Consider the following 21,636-nt stretch of genomic DNA (forward strand, 5'->3'; position numbering starts at 1 on the left):
CTCCACAGATTGTTGCAAATTAATTTCTAGAGTTCAAAAACCTGTTTTGACAATTGTTACTACTGTTTTCATTGCTTTTAAGGAGGAGCAGATCTTCATAATTCCTTACACTGCCATTCTAGAAGTGCTTCTTCAGACATTTAGTTTTAACTCTGTGCTTAAATGATTTCATCACTTCTGATCCTTTTATTATGATTAATCTATTGTTTAGTTGGAATACTTTTTTCAAGGATTTGTTTGTAGGTAATGTTTTGAGGCCTTTTATATTTACTAATGTGTCTTTGTTGTCTGCACCAATAATCTCCATATGCTTTGTTCTCAAAATTTTGAAAATATATCCCACTATATACAAATATATGTGACAAGCAAATGTTTATGATAATAAAATACCATAGACTGGGTGGTTTTTAAAAAAAACAGTAACAAAAACAAAAACCCACATATTTATTTTCTTAGCAGCTCTGGACGCTGGAAGTCCAGGATCAAAGTGTTGGCAGTTTTGATTTCTCCTCAGGTCTCTTTCTCTTTGGTTTACAGACTATTGCCGTCTCACTGTTCCTTACATGGTCTTTTCTCTGTGCCTCTGCTTCCCTGGTCTTTTTGTCTCTCTCTTTTCTTATAAAGGATTCCAGTCATAATGGATTAGGGCCCCACCCTTATGACCTCATTTAATCCTAATTACCTCCTTTAAGACCCTACTTCCAAATATAGTCACATTAAGGGACACAATTCAATGCATAACAAAGAATATACATATAATATAACATGTAAGTACCACTGTACTAATATTATGTACATACATATGTAACAGAATAAATTTTAAAAGATAATTACATTTTCATTGAAAACAACATATTCTAGTTATATAATTGTTTTTATTTCATGATGTGACTATCAAAGCTTATTCAGGAAATAAAAGTGTCTCTGTCATTTTCTTGTTCACATCTTTGCCTCTATTTAATGATACTTTGCAAAAATCTTTTAAAACTACTCCTTTTACTCCTCATTTTTAATCTGTAAAAACACTTAATCAGGCTTACATGGACTACAGTCCTCTGTAACTACAGTGCAAGCAGGTAGTGAGTGCAACACAACCAGCCCTTGCACACTGTGGAGTTTCCACTCTTCTGGAATATCCCAAAATGTGATATTTGTGCCATGTGAGGGCATTACTTCCATTCTGTACATTAAGTATTTTAAAAAGTTATTTCCTGGGTAGCTCAGTCGGTTAAGCATACCATTATCTTTGGCCCATATCATTATTTTACGGTCCGTGAGTTTGGGTCCGTGAGTTCGAGCCCTGCATCAGGCTCTGTGCTGACAGCTCAGAGCCTGGAGCCTGCTTCGAGTTCTGTGTCTCTCTCTCTCAGCCCCTACTCTGCTTGTGCGCTCCCTTTCTCTCTCTCTCTCAGAAATAAACATTAAAAAAATAATTTCTTTCTGGTGTTTATGGATAAAGATGTATAGTGCATAAAGATTATATAGGCTAATATTTTCTACTTGCACTTTAGTAGGTCATTATAAACCATCCACTTTTGTGGACATTAGTCTAAACATAAAATGTCATCAATAGTTGGGTAGTGAGTTCATTCATGGGTGTTCATTTGCTATGCTTCATATCTTATATGTGTTACATATATTCTGTATTTTAAAGATTTTAAAAAGATTTTAAGCTAGTCATAATTTTGCTTGAAAATTCTGTAGGTGGTATTTCAATAATAATAGCCTGTCATTTATTATTGTACAAGAGGAGTCTATGGCTTTTTGATGTGTAGTGTTGCGTCTTCCAGAATATTTTCATGATTATTTCTTTAATTATTCTGTATTTTACATTTGTTGAGACCTTTTCTTTAGCTATGCCAATTAGCTATGAATTAGATGTCTTTATTTTTTACATACCTGTCCCCTATATAGTTTTAGTGCCTTTTTCTCCAATATTCTGGACATTTTTTTCAAGTTTGTCCTTACCACTTAATTTCTATAGTATTAATTACGTATAGCTTCCAGGGTTGATTTTAGCTATTTTATTTTACTTTATTTATTTTTACTTTTTGTTGTGGAAAATTTCAACCATAAGAAAATTAAAGTAGTATAATGAATTATGTAAACTCATCATTCATCTTTAACAATTATCTCATGGCCAATCTTGTTTTATCTATTCCTACCCATTCTCCTCCACCGTTTCTATTTGTTTTAAATCAAATTTCAGACGTCATGTCTTTTCATAAGTATTTAGTCTTTATCTCTAAAACATACAGATTTTTTAAAAATATAATTATACTGAAGGTGACAGTTACCTTGTCATCTCTAATGAGTGGAGTGTATTCCTGGATTGCCTGCAAACATCTGTAGTTCTTCTCTTGCCAGAAATTATGGCTGAAGAACAATTCTTAGCATACACCCCTCCCCATAGTTTATTCCACCTCTGATTTCATGATCCTAAGAATAAGGTGTCATATCATGGCTATTTCCATTACCAGTCATACTGTGTAGGTAGGAATTGTAGTCCTAGGATGGATGTAGAAGAACCTTTTAAAGAGAGAAAAAACAGCTCTAGCTGTTCTTGAAAGCAGCTCCTGTGTGTGGATGAGTTGGTCCATGGAAGCCCTGGCTCTAAAGTTGAGGAAAACAAGAGATTTGATGCTAAAAAGTTCTTTTGTTTTGTTTTTTTTTTTTTAATTTATTTATGTTTGAGAGAGAGAGAGAGACAGCATTGAGTGGGGGAGGGGCAGAGAGAGGGTGAGAGAGAATCCCAAGCAGGCTCCACACTGTCTTCACAGAGCCCGTTGCAGGGCCTGAACTCATGAAACTGTGAGATCATGACCTGAGCCAAAACCAAGAGTCAGACTCTGAACTGACTGAGCCACCTGGGCGCCCCTAGTGGCTAAAAAGTTCTGACTGTGATTTTTATCTCTCCATGGACTCACCAATTTACCTGAAGATTTCATCTAAATAGTGATTACTAGAAATTCTTTTTAGCTGGCTGTTCATCAGTATTTCTGACACTATTTAAACTCGACATTCTTTTGTGTTTTCCTAAATAAAAGATGGAGGCAAGCAAATTGGGCATTACTGGTTTTCTCTTCTCATAACTATTGCTTTACTAATTTTCCTACTTTCTTTAAACCCCATTGTCTTTAAATTTTAAGTGAAAAAAATCACTTGGTCAGGTCCCACAGCCATTTCTAAAATTTATCCAGCATGTATGTATTAGATTTAATTAGAGGCATTAAAGAAGAGATTTTATTTATCTATATATAATGGATTTAACTAAGACTACCTTATTTTCCATACCTTGATTAACAGTTTTCAGATAATTGATAGTAAGATTACTCTGAACCAATTTTATACTGATCACAATTAGTATGATCTTGGAAAAAAGACCTTTTTTAAATAATGTTAAACATTATTAAATCTTGTGAAAACATGAAGAGTAGAACTTTCTGAAAATTGTATTCTAGGTAAACAGTGAGTTTCCAATAATGAGTGTTTACCAAATTCACGATTCTCTGTAAAGGGCTTTGAATTACGACTAACTTATAGATATGTTTAAAAATAAGTAAAGCCTACAAAGGGAATCAGAACCAAGAAAAAGCAGCTTCTGTGGTAAAATTGTGATTGGTAAACATTTTAGTCCATTTACTTCCTTTTTGAATATGTTGTATGTCAACCCTGTTTATATTTATACTAGTCTAGTGTAAATGAAACTAATAACATACTAAAGGTTTACAACAGGTAGAAGGCACAAAGTCCTATGTAGACCTCTCCACAGTGAGTGCCTGTGACTGGGAGCATTTGAACAGTAACCTAAAGAAGATGTTCTCTCATACCCAGTAGTTCAATGTTTTAAGAATCTAATTGATAAATTACATAATTTTCCAATTAAAATATTCTAAGAGATACTGATATTTTGCTCATTTAAAACAAGTTTTGCTTTAAGGCATTTTTAAAAAGTGAATTTTTCCTTGTGCTGTATCAGAATATAGTAGCATGGTAATTTTTACTAGTTTTCTCTTCTTTAGAATTCTCCTTTCAGTTAGAGACTTTATAACCAGATTTTCTGATAATGTTTGAGAAGTATACTAATTATTTTACCTATTCCTGAGAATTTCAAAATACTCTACACATTTTCTTCATATGCCCAAAGCAGTTAAGAGGGGATGTGTTACCAAATGAAACTGGTTCTGTAGGATTGGTAACTTATTTATGGCCACAGAGTCACTCATTAATAAGTAGATTTAAGAACAGAGCTTGAAAGGGTAATTTTTGCTTCCTTGTACATTTATATATATTCAAAAATTTTGACATTGAACACATTTCTTTTTTCTTTCTTTTTTTTTTTAAACTATTTAGAATGTGGGGAATGTAAGAATGGTGCTCAGGTTTTAGTGCTATACCCATGTTTTTCAAACTAACTATATTGAGCAGAAATATTGAACTTGCTAATACATCATATGTGTTTTAATTTATACAGCTTTCTGTTGGAACTTTGTATTTAAATGTTTATTGTTCTCTCACAGGTGTTGGATCCTGAACAAAACCATAACTTCACAGATCATTATCTAAATGTGGCCTTTGACCTTTCCCAAGTTCTTTTTATAGCTACTGCCAACACAACTGCTACTATTCCACCTGCCTTGTTGGACAGAATGGAGATCATTCAGGTCCCAGGTACTTGATTCATAAATAAAATCATTATTTGATATTTTTTGCCTTTCTGAACATAACCCTTGAAGTTGTGCTGTGGAGTTTTGAACAAAAAGTTGATTTGCCAGTGGATGATCTTCAGAGTTGTAAGTCTGATATAAACCAGCTTTTATACAGAGGCTCCTGGCTGGCTCAGCTTGTAGAGCACGTGACACATAATCTCAGGGTCGTGAGTTCAAGCCCCACATTGGGCGTGGAGCCTAGTTAAAAATAAGAAAATGAAAAAATAAAAATTAAACCAGCTTTTATGTAGATTCAAAGTCTGGAACAGCAAAACTTTGTTTTAATCATGACATAAGATTACATGTATGTTCTGTAAGATGTCAAGAATAAATTTTGTGTAACAGTTTTAGACTTAGCATTAAAGAACGTTTTCCAGTGTCTTGGAAAACAAGACATTCTTCTTTAAAAGTATTTCTAAACTCATACATAAAAATAATTTTAAATATGGTGGAGTAAAAAATTGTGTGCATATTTATAAGACTAAAATAAATAAGTAATGAGATCCAATTGCCTGGAAACTCCCAATTAAGGCAGAGAATCCATAAGATACATGATCTGAAGTGAAATCATCAGGACAGCTGCTGCACAGGTAGACACATACGATGCCATTCTTTTCCTGTAGGTTCAGTTATCCTATCTCTTACTTTTTTGGCATTTTTTACTACCTTTTTCTACTCAAAAACTGTCTTATCAGTTCTTTTTTATTTTGCTTATTAAATGGAAAGGGGGCAATTAGTTCAGGGAGAATTTTGTCTTACAGGATTTAAAGGCAAAGTCTATGCTCATAAGGCCTTTAAATAAATAAGAACATAAAGTCTTTTAACTATATCAATTATATGTATAATTCCAAATGTACAGAGAAAAAAATTTTAGGGAAATGTCTTACTTTTTGTTTTGTTGTTAATATTTATAGCCAGGGTTCTGAAAATAGCTCCTTTGCATCTCTTCCCTTGGAACCTATCACTTACTTAATTGAAGTCTTTGTTGTTGTTGCTGTGGTAAATTTTTCCATTTACGTATCAAATTATGCTAAAGAAAAGAGACGTATTATTTGCCTTTTAAATAATAAAAATTTGCATTTGAGTTAAGGAGATAATTACCTCATAAGATTTGACTGAGATTTTTCCTCTTCTTTGAGAGATGTATTATTTTTTTTTAATTTTATTTTTTATTTTTTAAAACTTACATCCAAATTAGTTAGCATATAGTGAAACAATAATTTCAGGAGTAGATTCCTTAGTGCCCCTTACCCATTTATCCCATCCCACCTCCCATAACCCCTCCCATAACCCTCAGTTTGTTCTCCGTATTTATGAGTCTCTTCTGTTTTGTGCCCCTCCCTGTTTTTATATTATTTTTGTTTCCCTTTCCTTATGTTCATCTGTTTTGTCTCTTAAAGTCCTCATATGAGTGAAGTCATATGATATTTGTCTTTCTCTGACTAATTCTGCTTAGCATAATACCCTCTAGTTCCATCCACGTAGTTGCAAATGGCAAGATTTCATTCCTTTTGATTGCCGAGTAATACTCCATTGTATATATATACCACATCTTCTTTATCCATTCATCCATCGATGGACATTTGGGCACTTTCCATACTTTGGCTATTGTTGATAGTGCTGCTATAAACATGGGGGTGCATGTGTCCCTTCGAAACAGCACACCTGTATCCTGTGGATAAATGCCTAGTAGTGGAACTGCTGAATCATAGGGTAGTTCTATTTTTAGTTTTTTGAGGAACCTCCATACAGTTTTCCAGAGTGGCCGCACCAGCTTGCATTCCCACAGAGAGGTATTATTAATCAAGAGACTTTCAAACCGTGCTCAGTAAATGTTTTTTTTTATTTGTTTGTGGACAGAGTTGGAAATATTAACAGTTATTAGCTGGAGATTAAATTTCTTTATTCTGATTATAATTTTAGTTGAAGTAACACTTAAATTCAGTCTGAATTGAAGATCCATTGAGTCTGCATTTGATTCATTAAAAAAAAATGTGGCACCGTGGAAGCTGTGTGAATAATTACATTTTGTAATCAAAGGTCACTTTTTTCCCAGGGTATACACAAGAAGAGAAGGTCGAGATTGCCCACAGGCACTTGATCCCAAAGCAGCTGGAACAGCATGGGCTGACTCCTCAGCAGATTCAGATCCCACAGGTTACTACTCTTGACATCATCACCAGGTTAGTCAGCCATCCTGAGGCCTCTGTAATGTTGGAGTCTCAAAAGAAGATTATTTTACTGGCAACTCATAGCATCCATTTCTCTCTCCCCATCAGATTCCCAGCAAGCATTACCACAACTTGATTTACATAGAGCTCTGTATTAGGCAGAAATTCATAGGGAAAGCATTTAGAGTATCTTCATAGCTGAGGACTTTAGTTGAGCCAGAATTTCAACTTGTTCACAATAGCAGTGTAAGGGATTAATTTGATAAATTAAGAACCAAAAACAAGGAAAATATTGAGACACCTTATATGCCCAGGACCTTAAAAGTTAAATTCTCTTAAGAGGTGGGATGCTACTTTTAGATACCTATTTTAAGTTATTCAGATTTTCTTTTCTTCTCTTTGAGAGATTTTAAACATCCTTAGAATTTTCATCTTGGGAATTAACACCAGAACAATAGAGAGGGTGCTTTCCCAAGTTAGCTACCAAGTGCTTAAGCCTGTAGCCAGCACTACGTAAATTATCTGAATAGAGTATTGCTTCATCTGATTTATAGATTGCATGTTTGAATGGAAAATATACCCTGTTGAGAATTTATATCTGCAACAGCCTCTTACAGCTTTCCTGGCTCAGTGTTACAGATCCATTGCATCATCTGGCAAATTGTGTTGAGCTGCCAAACACTCCTCACGCGGCCCTCTCGCAGTAACTGCTTTTTTTTAGGAGAAGCAAAGTTATCTCTCCATTTTAAACTTTGACTTAGAGTTTGGCCAGTCAGACTGTTTTTTTTTTGATCTAAGCCAGCCTTCTTATGGAAGTCTGTTTGGAAGTCTGTTTAAATTTATACACAAAACAGTAAGACTAGATATGACCTGGGAGTTCCTTTTCATAACTTGTGATTCATGGTGTGGATAATGCCAGGGGAAATAAAATAGGTGATTTATATGCCGAAGTCTTCCAACAGTATTATTCCAGATAACACCCCTGATGCCTTTGCGTAACTTTCAACAAGTCACTTAAACTTTTTCCTAGCTTCCCCATCTGTAAAATATGAGTGAAAGAAAAAAAAAATCTGGATCAAAATAATAATGACTTTGAAGAGTAATCATTATTTGTATTTCCCAATTGTTGCTTCGAGAACTATTTCTTTTTTATAAACTTGTTTGCCCAAAACATCAAATATTAAAAGCTATGGACATTAGGAAATGTCTCTGAGCAGTTTTAATATATTTAAAAACAGCATAGGTATTTGCCACTCCAAGCAAGTTTTGGCTATTTTTTAGTGACCTACCAAGCTTAGGATATAGTTTTTCATCTTTTGATGTATTTTTCATCTTTGTGTGTGTCCTAGTCTGAGACCCATAATGTTCAGGAGGAGGGGAGGGGATCTCAGGTCTCATCTAGTCCTACCTCCCTCATGGTATAACTAGCCTACTTTAGCTCCTCCAGTGCTAGAGGGCTCACTGCTGTCTACTCTTTGGTAAGTAAATAAATGGTTATAAAATAATCTTTATGTTCTCCTCCCTATATTTTTCTAGTTCTGCCTTAAACAAGCACCTGGAATCTAAGGATAAATTCCTCCCTTGTACAGCCCCTCTGGCATTAAAAAAAAAAAAAAAAAAAAAAAAAAAAAGTCAGGTCCACTTCCCATAAATGTTCTCTTTTTCAAGTTAAACATTCCTATTCTCTTTACGCTTCCTCTTGACCCACTTTCAAGACTTTTCACCTTTCTGATTAGTCATCTTCTGGATGATGTCTGTGAAATCAATGTCCCTTTTAAAATTAAACACCCAGAGTGGAACTCAGTATTTCAGATGTAGCCCAAACAATTTGTGGTATAAGACTACTGGTTTTCTTATTTTGATTATATTATTTTATGACTGTATCTGAAGATACAGCTTTCTTAGGTTATTCTCTTGCATATTGCACTTACAGTTACCAAACATCTTCACTTGTTTTTCATACGAATTTCTGAGTTCAGTCTGTCTCATTCTGTATTCATAGGGTTGAATTTTTTAAAGCCCAAAGGGAGAGGAGTTTGTAGTTATGTATATTTTGTTGTCGGTCCCAGCTACCATTGCAGCAAATTGATTTTTTTTTATCTTGATTATCTTTAGTTTTATGTCTTCTGGAAATTGGCATAGGTAGCATCTTCATACTCATATCATAGATAAGAAACATCAGCTACTTCTCATTTGATAATGGCCATTCTTCCCTTTTTGGTTTAAAAATAGTAAATAGAGATGGTGTGTCTAGTTTCTTTCAATCAGTTGTTAATGTTATATTGTCTCCATTAGCTCCTAGCCCGTTATTATTCTGACCACCTTAAAAAAAAAAAAAAAAGGCAGTATTTCATTTGTATTGCTATGGTTGTCATTATTTCTGGCAGTTTATTCTGAACTTCCTGGTACCAATTCTACGTGTTCGTGCCATTCCCCGGTAAGCTTCCGCAATCCCTGTTCTTTCATCTTTTGTCCAGACCCTTTAATCTGAGCTCATCAGCTAGTTGTCTAGGAAGCTACATTGGGTTTTTGTTTTTGTTTTTGTTTTTACATGTTGGTTTGTTTAGTTTTAACATGCCTCTCTTTTTTCTTCCTTACTGAAATTATATGCAGTTGTATAATAATGGACTTTATGCTTACCTCTTCCTATCCCTTTGATTCAAATGAGTTTTATTTTAGAGTGTTTGGCCAAGAGTTTTTGTCTTTTCTCAGAACTTTTGAATTTAAAAAAATTTTTAGTGTTTATTTTATTTATTTATTTTTTAATTTTTTAAAAAAATTTTTTATGTTTATTTTTGAGAGAAAGAGACCAAGTGCAAGCAGGGGAAGGGCAGAGAGAGAGACGGAGACACAGAATCTGAAGCAAGCTCCAGGCTCTGTGCTCTCAGCACAGAGCCAGATGCAGGGCTTGAATGCACGAAACCGTGAGATCATGACCTGAGCCAAAGTCAGACACTTAACCGACTGAGCCACCCAGGTGCCCCTATTGTTTTTTATCTTTAATTTTTTTTTTTTTAATATTTATTTATTTTTCAGAGACAGATAGAGTCAGAGTGCAAGTAGAGGAAGGACAGAGAGAGAAGGAGACACAGAATTCAAAGTAAGCTCCAGGCTCTGAGCAAGCTGTCAGCACAGAGCTCAACACAGGGCTCAAACCCACAAACCATGAGATCCTGACCTGAGCTGAAGTCGGATGCTCAACGACTGAGCCACCCAGGCACCCCAATGTTTATTTATTTTTGAGAGAGGGAGAGAGAGAGAGAGCAAGCGCGTGAGCAGTGGAAGGGCAGAGAGAGAGGGAGGAGACACAGAATCTGAAGCAGGCTCCAGGCGCTGAGCTGTCAGCGCAGAGCCCAACACTGAGCTCAAACATGAACCGTGAGATCATGACCTGAGCCAAAGTTGGATGCTCAACCAGCTGAGCCACCCAGGTGCCCCTAAACTTTTGAAATTTGCTTCCCTAAAGTTTAGAATATATGTGTGACTGCCTAATCAAATCCAGTTTTTCAGATAAATCTATATTCTCTACCTGATGCTATTCAAATCTATCCAGAGTTGGGAGGCCAAAAATGGTTGTGCCAAATAATGTTTTATGCAGTAGCTTATAGAATTTAAATCTAACATAAGTTTTTTAAGACGGCTCTGCTTAACCACATTTAGAATCTTCTTCGCAAATTCACGGTGCTTGTATCAGCATACTTTCTTTCTTTAGAAGTCTCTGAAAATACACTGAATAGAGGTGACTAGTTCAGTTCCTAGTAAACTCTAGATTTCTGTTGGGGCACCTGGATGACTCAGTCGGTTAAGCGTCTGACTCTTGATTTCGGCTCAGGTCATGATCTCCCAGTTCATGAGATCGAGCCCCCCAGTAGGGCTCTGCACTGACAGGGCAGAGCCTGCTTAGGATTCTCTCTCCCTTTCTCTCTGCCCTTCCACTACACGCGTGCTCTGTCTCTCTCTCTCTCTCTCTCTGTCTCTGTCTCTGTCTCTCCCTCTCTAAAAATAAATAAATAAACATTAAAAAAAAAAACAGATTTTTATTTATGATTATTTTTTGCTTTAGTTGGAAAAAAGTTTTATTTTTCTGATTCTTCCAGCAATTTTTCAAGTATGATAAATTCATCTTAAATTTTCTTAAATTGACAAATTTTGGTTTAGAAAGCTCTTAACATATCATCAAGGAGTAAATGATGTCTTATCTGCTGCCAGATTTACTTTGGCAATATAAATTGAAGAACCAAGGATTCATTTTTAAGTATAGGATAATTATTCAAGATAAAATCCATATAAAGGGGAAAGTTATAGCTGAAAATACATCTGAATATTTAAGAAATAACAATAATGAGGAATTTTTAAATGTGAGGAAGTTTAGCACTTAAGAAAATGTGATGAACATTTGGGGCACCTGAGTGGCTCAGTGAAACATCTCCAACTCTTGAATTCAGCTCAGGTTATGATCCCAGGTTGTGGGATTGAGTCCTTTGTTGGACTCCATGCTGAGTGTGGAGCTTGCTGGGGGTTCTCTCTCTTCCTCCTTCATTCCCTCCCTCCCTCTGTCTATTCCCTCCCACCCCCCTCCCCTGCTCACCTACACGCTCTCTCTCTAAAATAAAACAAGTAGTTCTCTCTCTTTTTTTTTTTTTTTTTTTTGCTGAGTCTCTGTCTGGTTTGGGAATCAAAGTAATGCTGGCTTCATAGAATGAGTCTGGAAATTTTCCTTCCCTTTCTATTTTTTGGAAAAGCTTGAGAAGGATAGGTATTATCTCTGCTTTAAATGTCTGGTAGAGTTCCCCTGGGAAGCCATCTGGTCCTGGACTGTTCTTTGTTGGGAGATTTTTGGTAACTGATTTCAATTTCTTCACTGGTTATGGGTCTGTTCAAGTTTTCTATTTCTTCCTGTTTGAGTTTTGGAAATGTGTGGGTGCTTAGGAATTTGTCCATTTCTTCCAGGTTGTCCAGTTTGGTGGCATATAATTTTTCATAGTATTCCCTGATAATTGCTTGTATCTCTGAGGGATTGGTTGTAATAATTCCATTTTCATTCATGATTTTATCTATTTGAGTGTTCCCCTTTTCTTTTTGAGAAGCCTGGCCAGAGGTTTATCAATTTTGTTTATTTTTTCAAAAAACCAACTCTTGGTTTCGTTGATCTGCTCTACAGTTTTTTTAGATCCTATATTGTTTATTTCTGCTCTGATCTTTATTATTTCTGTTCTTCTGCTGGGTTTGGGGTGTCTTTGCTGTTTTGCTGTTAGATTTTGTATTTGGGATTTTTCTTGTTTCTTGAGATAGGCCTGGACTGCAATGTATTTTCCTCTCAGGACTGCCTTCGCTGCATTCCAAAGCATTTGGATTGCTGTATTTTCATTTTCATTTGTTTCCATATATTTCTTAATTTCTTCTCTAATTGCCTGGTTGACCCATTCATTCTTTAGTAGGTGTTCTTTAACCTCCATGCTTTTGAAGGTTTTCCAGACTTTTTCCTGTGGTTGATTTCAAGTTTCATAGCATTGTGGTCTGAAAGTGTGCATGGTATGATCTCAATTCTTGTATACTTATGAAGGGCTGTTTTGTGACCCAGTATGTGATCTATCTTGGAGAATGTTCCGTGTGCACTTGAGAAGAAAGTATATTCTGTTGCTGTGGGTTGCAGAGTTCTAAATATATCTGTCAAGTCCATCTAATACAATGTATCATTCAGGGCCCTTGTTTCTTTATTGATCCTGTGTCTAGATGATCTATCCATTGCTGTAAGTAGAGTATTAAAGTCCCCTGCAGTTACCACATTCTTATCAATAAGGTTGCTTATGTTTGTGATTGTTTTATATATTTGGGGGCTCCCGTATATGGCACATAGACATTTATAATTGTTAGCTCTTCCTGATGGATAGACCCTGTAATTATTATATAATGCCCTTCTTCATCTCTTGTTACAGCCTTTAATTTAAAGTCTGGTTTGTCTGATATAAGTATGGCTTTCTTTTGACTTCCATTAGCATGATAAATAGTCCTCCATCCCCTCACTTTCAATCTGAAGGTGTCCTCAGGTCTAAAATGAGTCTCTTGTCGACAGCAAATAGATGGGTCTTGTTGGTTTTTTTTATCCATTCTGATACCCTATGTCTTTTGGTTGGAGCAATTAGTCCATTTATATTCAGTGTTATTATTGAAAGATATGGGTTTAGAGTCATTGTGGTGTCTTTAGGTTTTATGCCTGTAGTGATGTCTCTAGTCCTTTGTGGTCCTTGCAACATTTCACTCGCAGAATCCCCCTTAGGATCTCTTGTAGGGCTGGTTTAGTGGTGATGAATTCCTTCAATTTTTGTTTGTTTGGGAAGACCTTTATCTCTCCTTCTATTCTGAATGACAGACTTGCTGGATAAGGATTCTCAGGTGCATATTTTTTCTGTTCGTCGCATTGAATATTTCCCGCCATTCCTTTCTGGCCTGCCAAGTTATAGATGCAAAAATTCTGAATAAGATATTAGCAAATCGAATTCAACAGCATATAAAAAGAATTATTTGCCATGATCAAGTGGGATTCATTCCTGGGCTGCAGGGCTGGTTCAACATTCGCAAATCAATCAATGTGATACATCACATTAATAAAAGAAAAGATAAGAACCATATGATCATATCAATCGATGCAGAAAAAGCATTTGACAAAATTCAGCATCCTTTCTTAATAAAAACCCTCGAGAAAGTTGGGATAGAAGGAACATACTTAAACATCATAAAAGCCATTTATGAAAAGCCCACAGCTAATATCATCCTCAGTGGGGAAAAACTGAGAGCTTTCCCCGAGATCAGGAACACAACAGGGATGTCCACTCTTTTTTTTTTTTAATTTTTTTTTTTTTTTTCAACGTGTTTTATTTATTTTTGGGACAGAGAGAGACAGAGCATGAACGGGGGAGGGGCAGAGAGAGAGGGAGACACAGAATCAGAAACAGGCTCCAGGCTCTGAGCCATCAGCCCAGAGCCTGACGCGGGGCTCGAACTCACGGACCGCGAGATCGTGACCTGGCTGAAGTCGGACGCTTAACCGACTGCGCCACCCAGGCGCCCCAGGGATGTCCACTCTTACCGCTGTTGTTTAACATAGTGTTGGAAGTGCTAGCATCAGCAATCAGACAACAAAAGGAAATCAAAGGCATCAAAATTGGCAAAGATGAAGTCGAGCTTTCACTTTTTGCAGATGACATGATATTATACATGGAAAATCTGATAGACTCCACCAAAAGTCTATTAGAACTGATATGTGAATTCAGCAAAGTCACAGGATACAAAATCAATGTACAGAAATCAGTTGCATTTTTATACACTAATAATGAAGCAAAAGAAAGAAATAAACTGATCCCATTCACAGTTGCACCAAGAAGCATAAAATACCTAGGAATAAAGCTAACCAAAGATGTAAAACATCTGTATGCTGAGAACTATAGAAAGCTTATGAAGGAAATTGAAGAAGATATAAAAAAATGGAAAAACATTCCATGTTCATGGATTGGAAGAATAAATATTGTTAAAATGTCAATACTACCCAAAGCTATCTACACATTCAATGCAATTCCAATCAAAATTGCACCAGCATTCTTCTCGAAGCTAGAACAAGCAATCCTAAAATTTGTAAGGAACCACAAAAGACCCCCAATAGCCAAAGTAATATTGAAGAAGACAACCAAAGCGGGAGGCATCACAATCCCAGACTTTAGCCTCTACTACAAAGCTGTCATCATCAAGACAGCATGGTATTGGCACAAACACAGACACATAGACCAATGGAATAGAACAGAGACTCCAGAATTGGACCCACAAAAGTATGGCCAACTAATCTTTAACAAAGCAGGAAAGAATATCCAGTGGAAAAAAGACAGTCTCTTTAACAAATGGTGCTGGGAGAACTGGACAGCAACATGCAGAAGAATGAAACTGGGCCACTTTATTACACCATTCACAAAAATAAACTTAAAATGGATGAAGGACCTGAATGTGAGACAGGAAACCATCAAAACCTTAGGGGAGAAAGCAGGAAAAAACCTCTGTGACCTCAGCCACAGCAATTTCTTACTTGACATATCTCCAAAGGAAAGGGAATTAAAAGCAAAAACGAACTATTGGGACCTCATGAAGATAAAAAGCTTCTGCACTGCAAAGGAAACAATCAACAAAACTAAAAGGCAACTGACAGAATGGGAAAAGATATTTGCAAATGACATATCAGACAAAGGGCTAGTATCCAAAATCTATAAAGAACTCACCAAACTCCACACCCGAAAAACAAATAATCCAGTGAAGAAATGCACAGAAAACATGAATAGACACTTCTCTAAAGACATCCAGATGGCCAACACGCACATGAAAAGATGCTCAACTTCTCTCCTCATCAGAGAAATACAAATCAAAGCCACACTCAGATACCACCCCACGCCAGTCAGAGTGGCTAAAATGAACAAATCAGGAGACTATAGATGCTGGAGAGGAGGTGGAGAAACGGAACCCTCTTGCACTGTTGGTGGGAATGCAAACTGGTGCAGCCGCTCTGGAAAACAGTGTGGAGTTTCCTCAAAAAATTAAAAATAGATCTACCCTATGACCCAGCAATAGCACTGCTAGGAATTGACCCAAGGGATACAGGAGTGCTGATGCATAGGGGCACTTGTACCCCAATGTTTATAGCAGCACTTTCAACAATAGCCAAATTATGGAAAGAGCCTAAATGCCTATCAGCTGGTGAACGGATAAAGAAATTGTGGTTTACATACACAATGGAATACTACATGGCATTGAGAAAGAATGAAATCTGGCCTTTTGTAGCAACGTGGATGGAACTGGAGAGTGTTATGCTAAGTGAAATAAGTCATACAGAGAAAGACAAATACCCTATGTTTTCACTCTTATGTGGATCCTTAGAAACTTAACGAAAGACAATGGGGGAAGGGAAGGGGAAAAAAAAAAGTTAGGGAGGGAGCCAAACCATAAGATAAGAGCCTCTTAAAAACTGAGAACAAACTGAGGGTTGATGGGGGTGGAAGGGAGGGTAGGGTGGGTGATGGATATTGAGGAGGGCACCTGTTGGGATGAGCACTGGGTGTTGTATGGAAACCAACTTGACAATAAATTTCATATTAAAAATAAATTAAATAAAAAGACTTAAAAAAATGTAATGAACTTTTAAATGTACACTCTTTCGTATAAATGTTAATCATATTATTTCTATTTTTACAGGTGGTGCTTAGCCAAAATAAAATATTTTTCTTTGATGACAGGTATACCAGAGAGGCAGGCGTTCGCTCTCTGGATAGGAAGTTTGGAGCCATTTGCCGAGCTGTTGCTGTGAAGGTGGCAGAAGGACAACATAAAGAAGCCAAGTTGGACCATTCTGATGTGGCTGAGGGAGAAGGTCTGTGACTTTGATTTGGTACTCTCAGGCTTGGTGGGAGGAGGCCATGGCAAAAAAGAGTTGGATGTGGAGGGGTGGTGTAGGATAGTCCTTGGAGCAGTGGCACATAATACTCCACCGGTAAAGACGTCCAGTGAATAAGTAATAACTTAACATTGATGTATTTTATTAAGAGGATTCTCTTTTACAAATAGTACAGAGTTTAGGCTGGAATAATACTCAGTATTAATGCTTTAAGGATATCATAAATTTCTCCAGATTTATGATGGTAAGCTTACGTATGGGTTCTGGTGTTTTCTTTTTTTCCCTCTGATCCACACCGTTGTTGAGTCTTTCAGTATTTATACCATAGAAAATTATTACAGCAGTTAAAAAAATCCAAGCTGTCCAAATACCTCACGGGTAGATCTTTGTACTCTGGAAGAGCTTTATATATAATAATTTGTTTGTCTTACACATTTTCTTTGATAGGCATACAATTAAAATGTAATTTAAATTATTTTTTTCTTAAATAATTGTGGAGGTGGTGATGGGAAAAAAAAAGAAGCGTTCTATTACTAAATCAAATGTGGACATTTCCATTGGTACCCGGTTTGCAAGTTTTAATTTGTTGCCCCAGACCTGTACAGGGTCTCAGTTCATCATCCCATGCTGCTTGCCAAAACTTGCTTTAACAAAACATGACTTGGGCAGAAGGGAATTGGAATTTTCTTTTATAGTAAAAAGATTTGTTAGATGTCCTACCATTTCCATAGCTCTTCCTAGAAAGGAGTTTGATGAATGTTGTTGGAGAACTGTAATTTGTGAGACACACAGTGGAACAGATGTAAAAATCTTCCCTGTTTTTCCTTGTGTTGCTAAGCACAGTACGTTTTACATGTTATCATCAAAAGAGTAGACTTTCATATAATAATCCTCTTTCCAGTATGATGCTTCCACCCCTGCTCCTACTGTGCCAGAACCTTCCTGGTTTGCTTTCTCCAGGGCGTCAACTTCCCATTTCTGTTCAACTAGAGAGGATAGTGCCCTGGTTCTGTGGAGTAGGGGTAGGGATCTTGAGCTCTAATTGTTTCTTACACAGACTTTAACATTTTTATGTTTAGTACTGTACATTACCCATCAGTATTTTCAGGGGTACTTCGAATTCCCTAGCTTTTGTAGGATTGTATGGACAACTCCCCTTCCCCCACAGACGTTAAGGCTTCTCATTTCTCTAGGTTAAATGTTTGTTACTTCCTGTTCACCTGCTGTTTTCCATAATACTGTCAGCATCTCTTATTAGCTGTTGTCTTCTGTCTTAATTCTTTTTGTCCTTAAGGGTTTATACTTTCTTAATTTCTTAATTGTCATTTTAGTAGGACTTGGAGAGGAAGTTTAAAGATAAACACTTGTTCAGACCATTATTTTCAAAAATCTGAATTTTCTTTTAAAATTTTTTAACGTTTATTTATTTTTGAGAGAGACAGAGTGCAAGCAGGGGAGGGACAGAGAGACGGGAGACACATAATCTGAAGCAGGCTCCAGGCTCTGAGCTGTCAGCACAGAGCCGGATGCGGGGCTCGAACCTACGAACTGTGAGATCATGACCTGAGCCAAAGTCAGATCTTAACTGACTGAGCCACCCAGGTGCCCCTCAAAAATCTGAATTTTTAAATAATGCCCTAAATGAGTGGTAACCTATCAAGAATGGAATGAATGAATCACTGGTGTAGCTGACAGTGACAGTGGAGAACTGAGGTGTTTTTCCCCTTTTTCTCTTTCTAAATGTAAGACCTACATCCTCCTGCATTTCCTCCTTTTTATTCTTGGAATACTCCCTTTGTGCTGTGGCCTGCAGGCCAAAGGAAGCTTAACGTAGTCATGCAGTGCTTAACGTTTATACATATGTCCATTAGCATATTTCTAACAATGTCTGTGATCATATTAGCTATTTAAAGATGGCCCTGAAATATTCAAGAACTTGTTCAAACAGCTTGTGAACTGTATGGGAAAATGCATTTTTTCATGGCAACATTTATTTGGTTACTTTTTCTTAATCCATGATTCACAGAACAAACCCTAAATGATAACATAACTAAGCAGATTTGAGTAGTTAAGATACTACCTAGGTCATCTAGATAAATAATTAGGATAAATACTTGTCTCTTGATGGTGATTTTGGTTGTGGTTCTCATTAGATGCCTGTGGACTCTACAGTGATTCAAATATTGTAAGATACCCTTGAGTTTACAATAAATGACTCTCCTCCAGATTTTAGTAAGATAATTATAAGGTGTCTTGAAATTAGTGTTTATCAACTCAACCAATCCAAAAGGAACATTTCTACAAAAGAGTTAATACTAGGTTTTTATGCCAGAAAGTTCAAATGGTGCAAGCTTAATAACTGAAAGTTCCTCATTAAGAAATGAATTATTTAACATCAGAGTATAAAATAGAACAGTTGTTTTAGAAACTTCAAGGAATGCAGTGAGGGAGTTATTTTTAATGTTAAAATACTGCTGGACTTGGAGTTACTGCCAGGAAGAAAAGTAATTTCAGGCCACAAGCTTCAAAACAGGCAGAAACCTCCAGTGTATCGAACACACTTTCTGGAGTAGGCCCAGAAACACTGGTCTGTGAACAGTTGTCTTTGTATTTGTGGGGTCTGAACTGGCAGTTAAACGGAACAAATAATAACGGAATTTAAAAGCCTGGTAAGATTTATAGTTGATCCGCGTTAGAGGAGGAATATTTATGGTTTCGGTCACTTACCCATGAAGTATGGGAATTATTTCATAAAAGCAGTACTGCCTGTGTTTTTCGCATGTTACTGTAGTATTCTGAATTGTACTTTTTTCCTTCTGGGATGTTGGTTGGGTTGGGAGATTAAAAAAAAATAGGTGGCTAAAGTTTTATTCTCCTTTTTGCCTGCCTTTAGCTATGGACACACATGTCTGATTTACTCAATTTTGCATACTTGGATGTTTCTCTGTAAAGAGTTAGGCAAACGTCCATTTGTTCCAGTACTTATGTATCATATGTGTCCATTTAATATCTAGTAAGATTTTCCCTTCAAAAATGATCCTCAGGAAATGATTGGTGTTCTAATCAATCCTTATAGTTTTTCAGAATATGGAACGTTCTCAATTATTTTTGAAAAATAATAGTATTTATTGGTGAAGCTACATTAAACTTAACCTCAAGATGCTAGTTTCTTACTTTCATAGAAAGAATTGAAAAATTAGCTAGAAAAAAAAGAAATAACACAGATTTAATGGTTATTCATGAGGTATATAAGACGCCATTATAAATAAGCTTTTAAAATATCACTTAAAGGAATACTGTGTTTATGTTATAGAACTCACAGATAAACACTTCTAGGAACGTGTAAGGAGTGAATGGGTACTTTGGGCCTGGGATGAAATTTCCAGTGGCGGCATCATACACAGGTTCAAGAACGACTGTGTCCTAGACAGTCTTGATAGCTAGTTTAGGGTAAGTCCTCCAGCTTTGTTCTTCAGGATTGCCTGGGCTATTGTAGGTCCTTTATTATTTTTTTAATGATTATTTATTTTTGAGAGAGAGAGACAGCAAGCAGTGGAAGGGCAGAGAGAGAGGGAGACAAAGAATCCCAAGCTGCCTCTGTGCTGTCAGCAAAGCAGGGGAAGGGCAGAGAGAGGCTGACAGAATCCCAAGCTGGCTCCAAGCCATCAGTGCAGAGTCTAGTGCAGGGCTCGAACCCAGACACTACAGGATCATGACCTGAGCCAAAATCAAGATTCAGGTGCTCAACTGACTGAGCCATCCAGGTGTCACTGTAGGTCCTTTAGCCATATAAATTTTAGAATCAGCTTGTCAATTTCCACAAATAAGTAAATAAAACCTCCTGATACTTTGATTGCATTGAATCTGTAAATCAGTTTGGGGAGAATTGACAATTTGATATTATCATGTCTCCTAATTTATGACTAGCTTGATTTAAGTCTTAATAAATGTTTTAAGTGTTTTAACAGTTTTCAGTGATGAGGTTTTGCATATTCTTTCTTTAGATATATTCCTAGTTGCTGGATCTTTGTGTATGTATATAATTGTAAATGGTATTTTTAATTTTTTATTTTCTAACTTTTTTCTGCTACTACCATGTGGGCATACTACATTGACCTCTATTCAGCAAACTTGCCAAACTGACTTACTAATTCTAACTATAGATTCTTCTGGATTTTCTGTGTACACCATCAGTTATCAAAATTGGAAATAATGTCAGTTTCTACTTCTTCCTTTGCTGTTATTACACCTTTTATTTCATGTCTTCCCTGATGTACTAGCTGAGACCTTCAGGAGGATGTTGAATAGATATAGTGGTAATACCCAAAGTAGGCAGGAAAAAAAAAACGTGAAGAAATTACCAGCCTTATATAACCTTTGTTTTGTGCCCTCAGGCGACCACTCTTCACCTAATTGATGATAAAATCTCATTTGTACAGGATTCTCAGTAGCTGTCTAGTTTGATTCAATTCATATCCCTTCACAACATTCCCCGATAAACACTGTGCCTTGCCTATTTGATTCTGTTAGCTGATGCATCTTTATGAACTTGGCTATTTCCCAGTCCCCAAGAAAATAGAAGCTATAAGTTGGGGGAGAAAAAGCTGAGTGGTTGGGTGGTATGAGTCATAAGCAGTAGGATTTGATGTCCGTGAAAACATGCCTGTCCTCCCATTATAGATTCCCTGAGGACCCTGCTGACCACAGGTCAGACTCTGACAATTTCTGTAGTTCGGTTTGGATCTCTGTTTGACTGGGTTGTATTTTGACACATATTGTTTCTCTGGTACCTTTGCCTTGGGTACGATAGTAAAATCGACCTAATATTAAGTGGAAGAAGGTAGACATAATATGCTTAATTTTTTGGTATGTCCCTTCCAGACAACTTCACAGTTAAAAATGCGTCAAGATAAAATATTTGAATTTCACGGCACCAGTTCTCCTCATCCGTTAACTTTAATTCTCCCAGTGCACCCACGACTGACTGGGGGAGGACAGGTACCCTGCTGCATTAGCACATCTGCTTAGTATTGCCAGGAGCCAGTGGGTCAGAGGCCGTGGGAAGAACCATGTGCTGAGGGAGTTTGGATGCCTGCTCCTTGCTTATTGTGCTTTTGCCACTGTACATGCCATTCATTCTCTAGGCTAGCTCTTCTCCTAGCCTTTCTCGGGTCCATTTCCGGGAGGAATCCTCTTCTGTTGGGCCACCTTCAGTGTTCTTTGTTGTGGCTTCCTGCCATTGACTTCTCAGGCCCTGAGTATCCTTTATGATAGTTATTTTAAGTGTGGCTCCTTTGTAACCAAAACAGGAAGCTGTTCCTGCAAGAGA

General features: G+C 36.7%; 1 protein-coding gene across 1 annotated transcript in view; it reads left to right on the top strand.

Annotated features, from left to right (window-relative positions):
• LONP2 (lon peptidase 2, peroxisomal) overlaps positions 1 to 21,636 on the top strand; it is a 102,654-nt gene that overhangs the window by 50,342 nt on the left and 30,676 nt on the right. The window contains exons 9-11 of the mRNA XM_019456016.2: positions 4,521 to 4,671; positions 6,766 to 6,892; positions 16,150 to 16,283. Coding sequence (XP_019311561.1) covers positions 4,521 to 4,671; positions 6,766 to 6,892; positions 16,150 to 16,283 — 412 coding nt within the window. The remainder of the gene's footprint in view (positions 1 to 4,520; positions 4,672 to 6,765; positions 6,893 to 16,149; positions 16,284 to 21,636) is intronic.

Source organism: Panthera pardus, unplaced genomic scaffold (assembly GCF_024362965.1).
Source record: "Panthera pardus isolate Hobbes unplaced genomic scaffold, ASM2436296v1 HiC_scaffold_18, whole genome shotgun sequence".
In the NCBI taxonomy this organism is placed as follows: domain Eukaryota; kingdom Metazoa; phylum Chordata; class Mammalia; order Carnivora; family Felidae; genus Panthera; species Panthera pardus.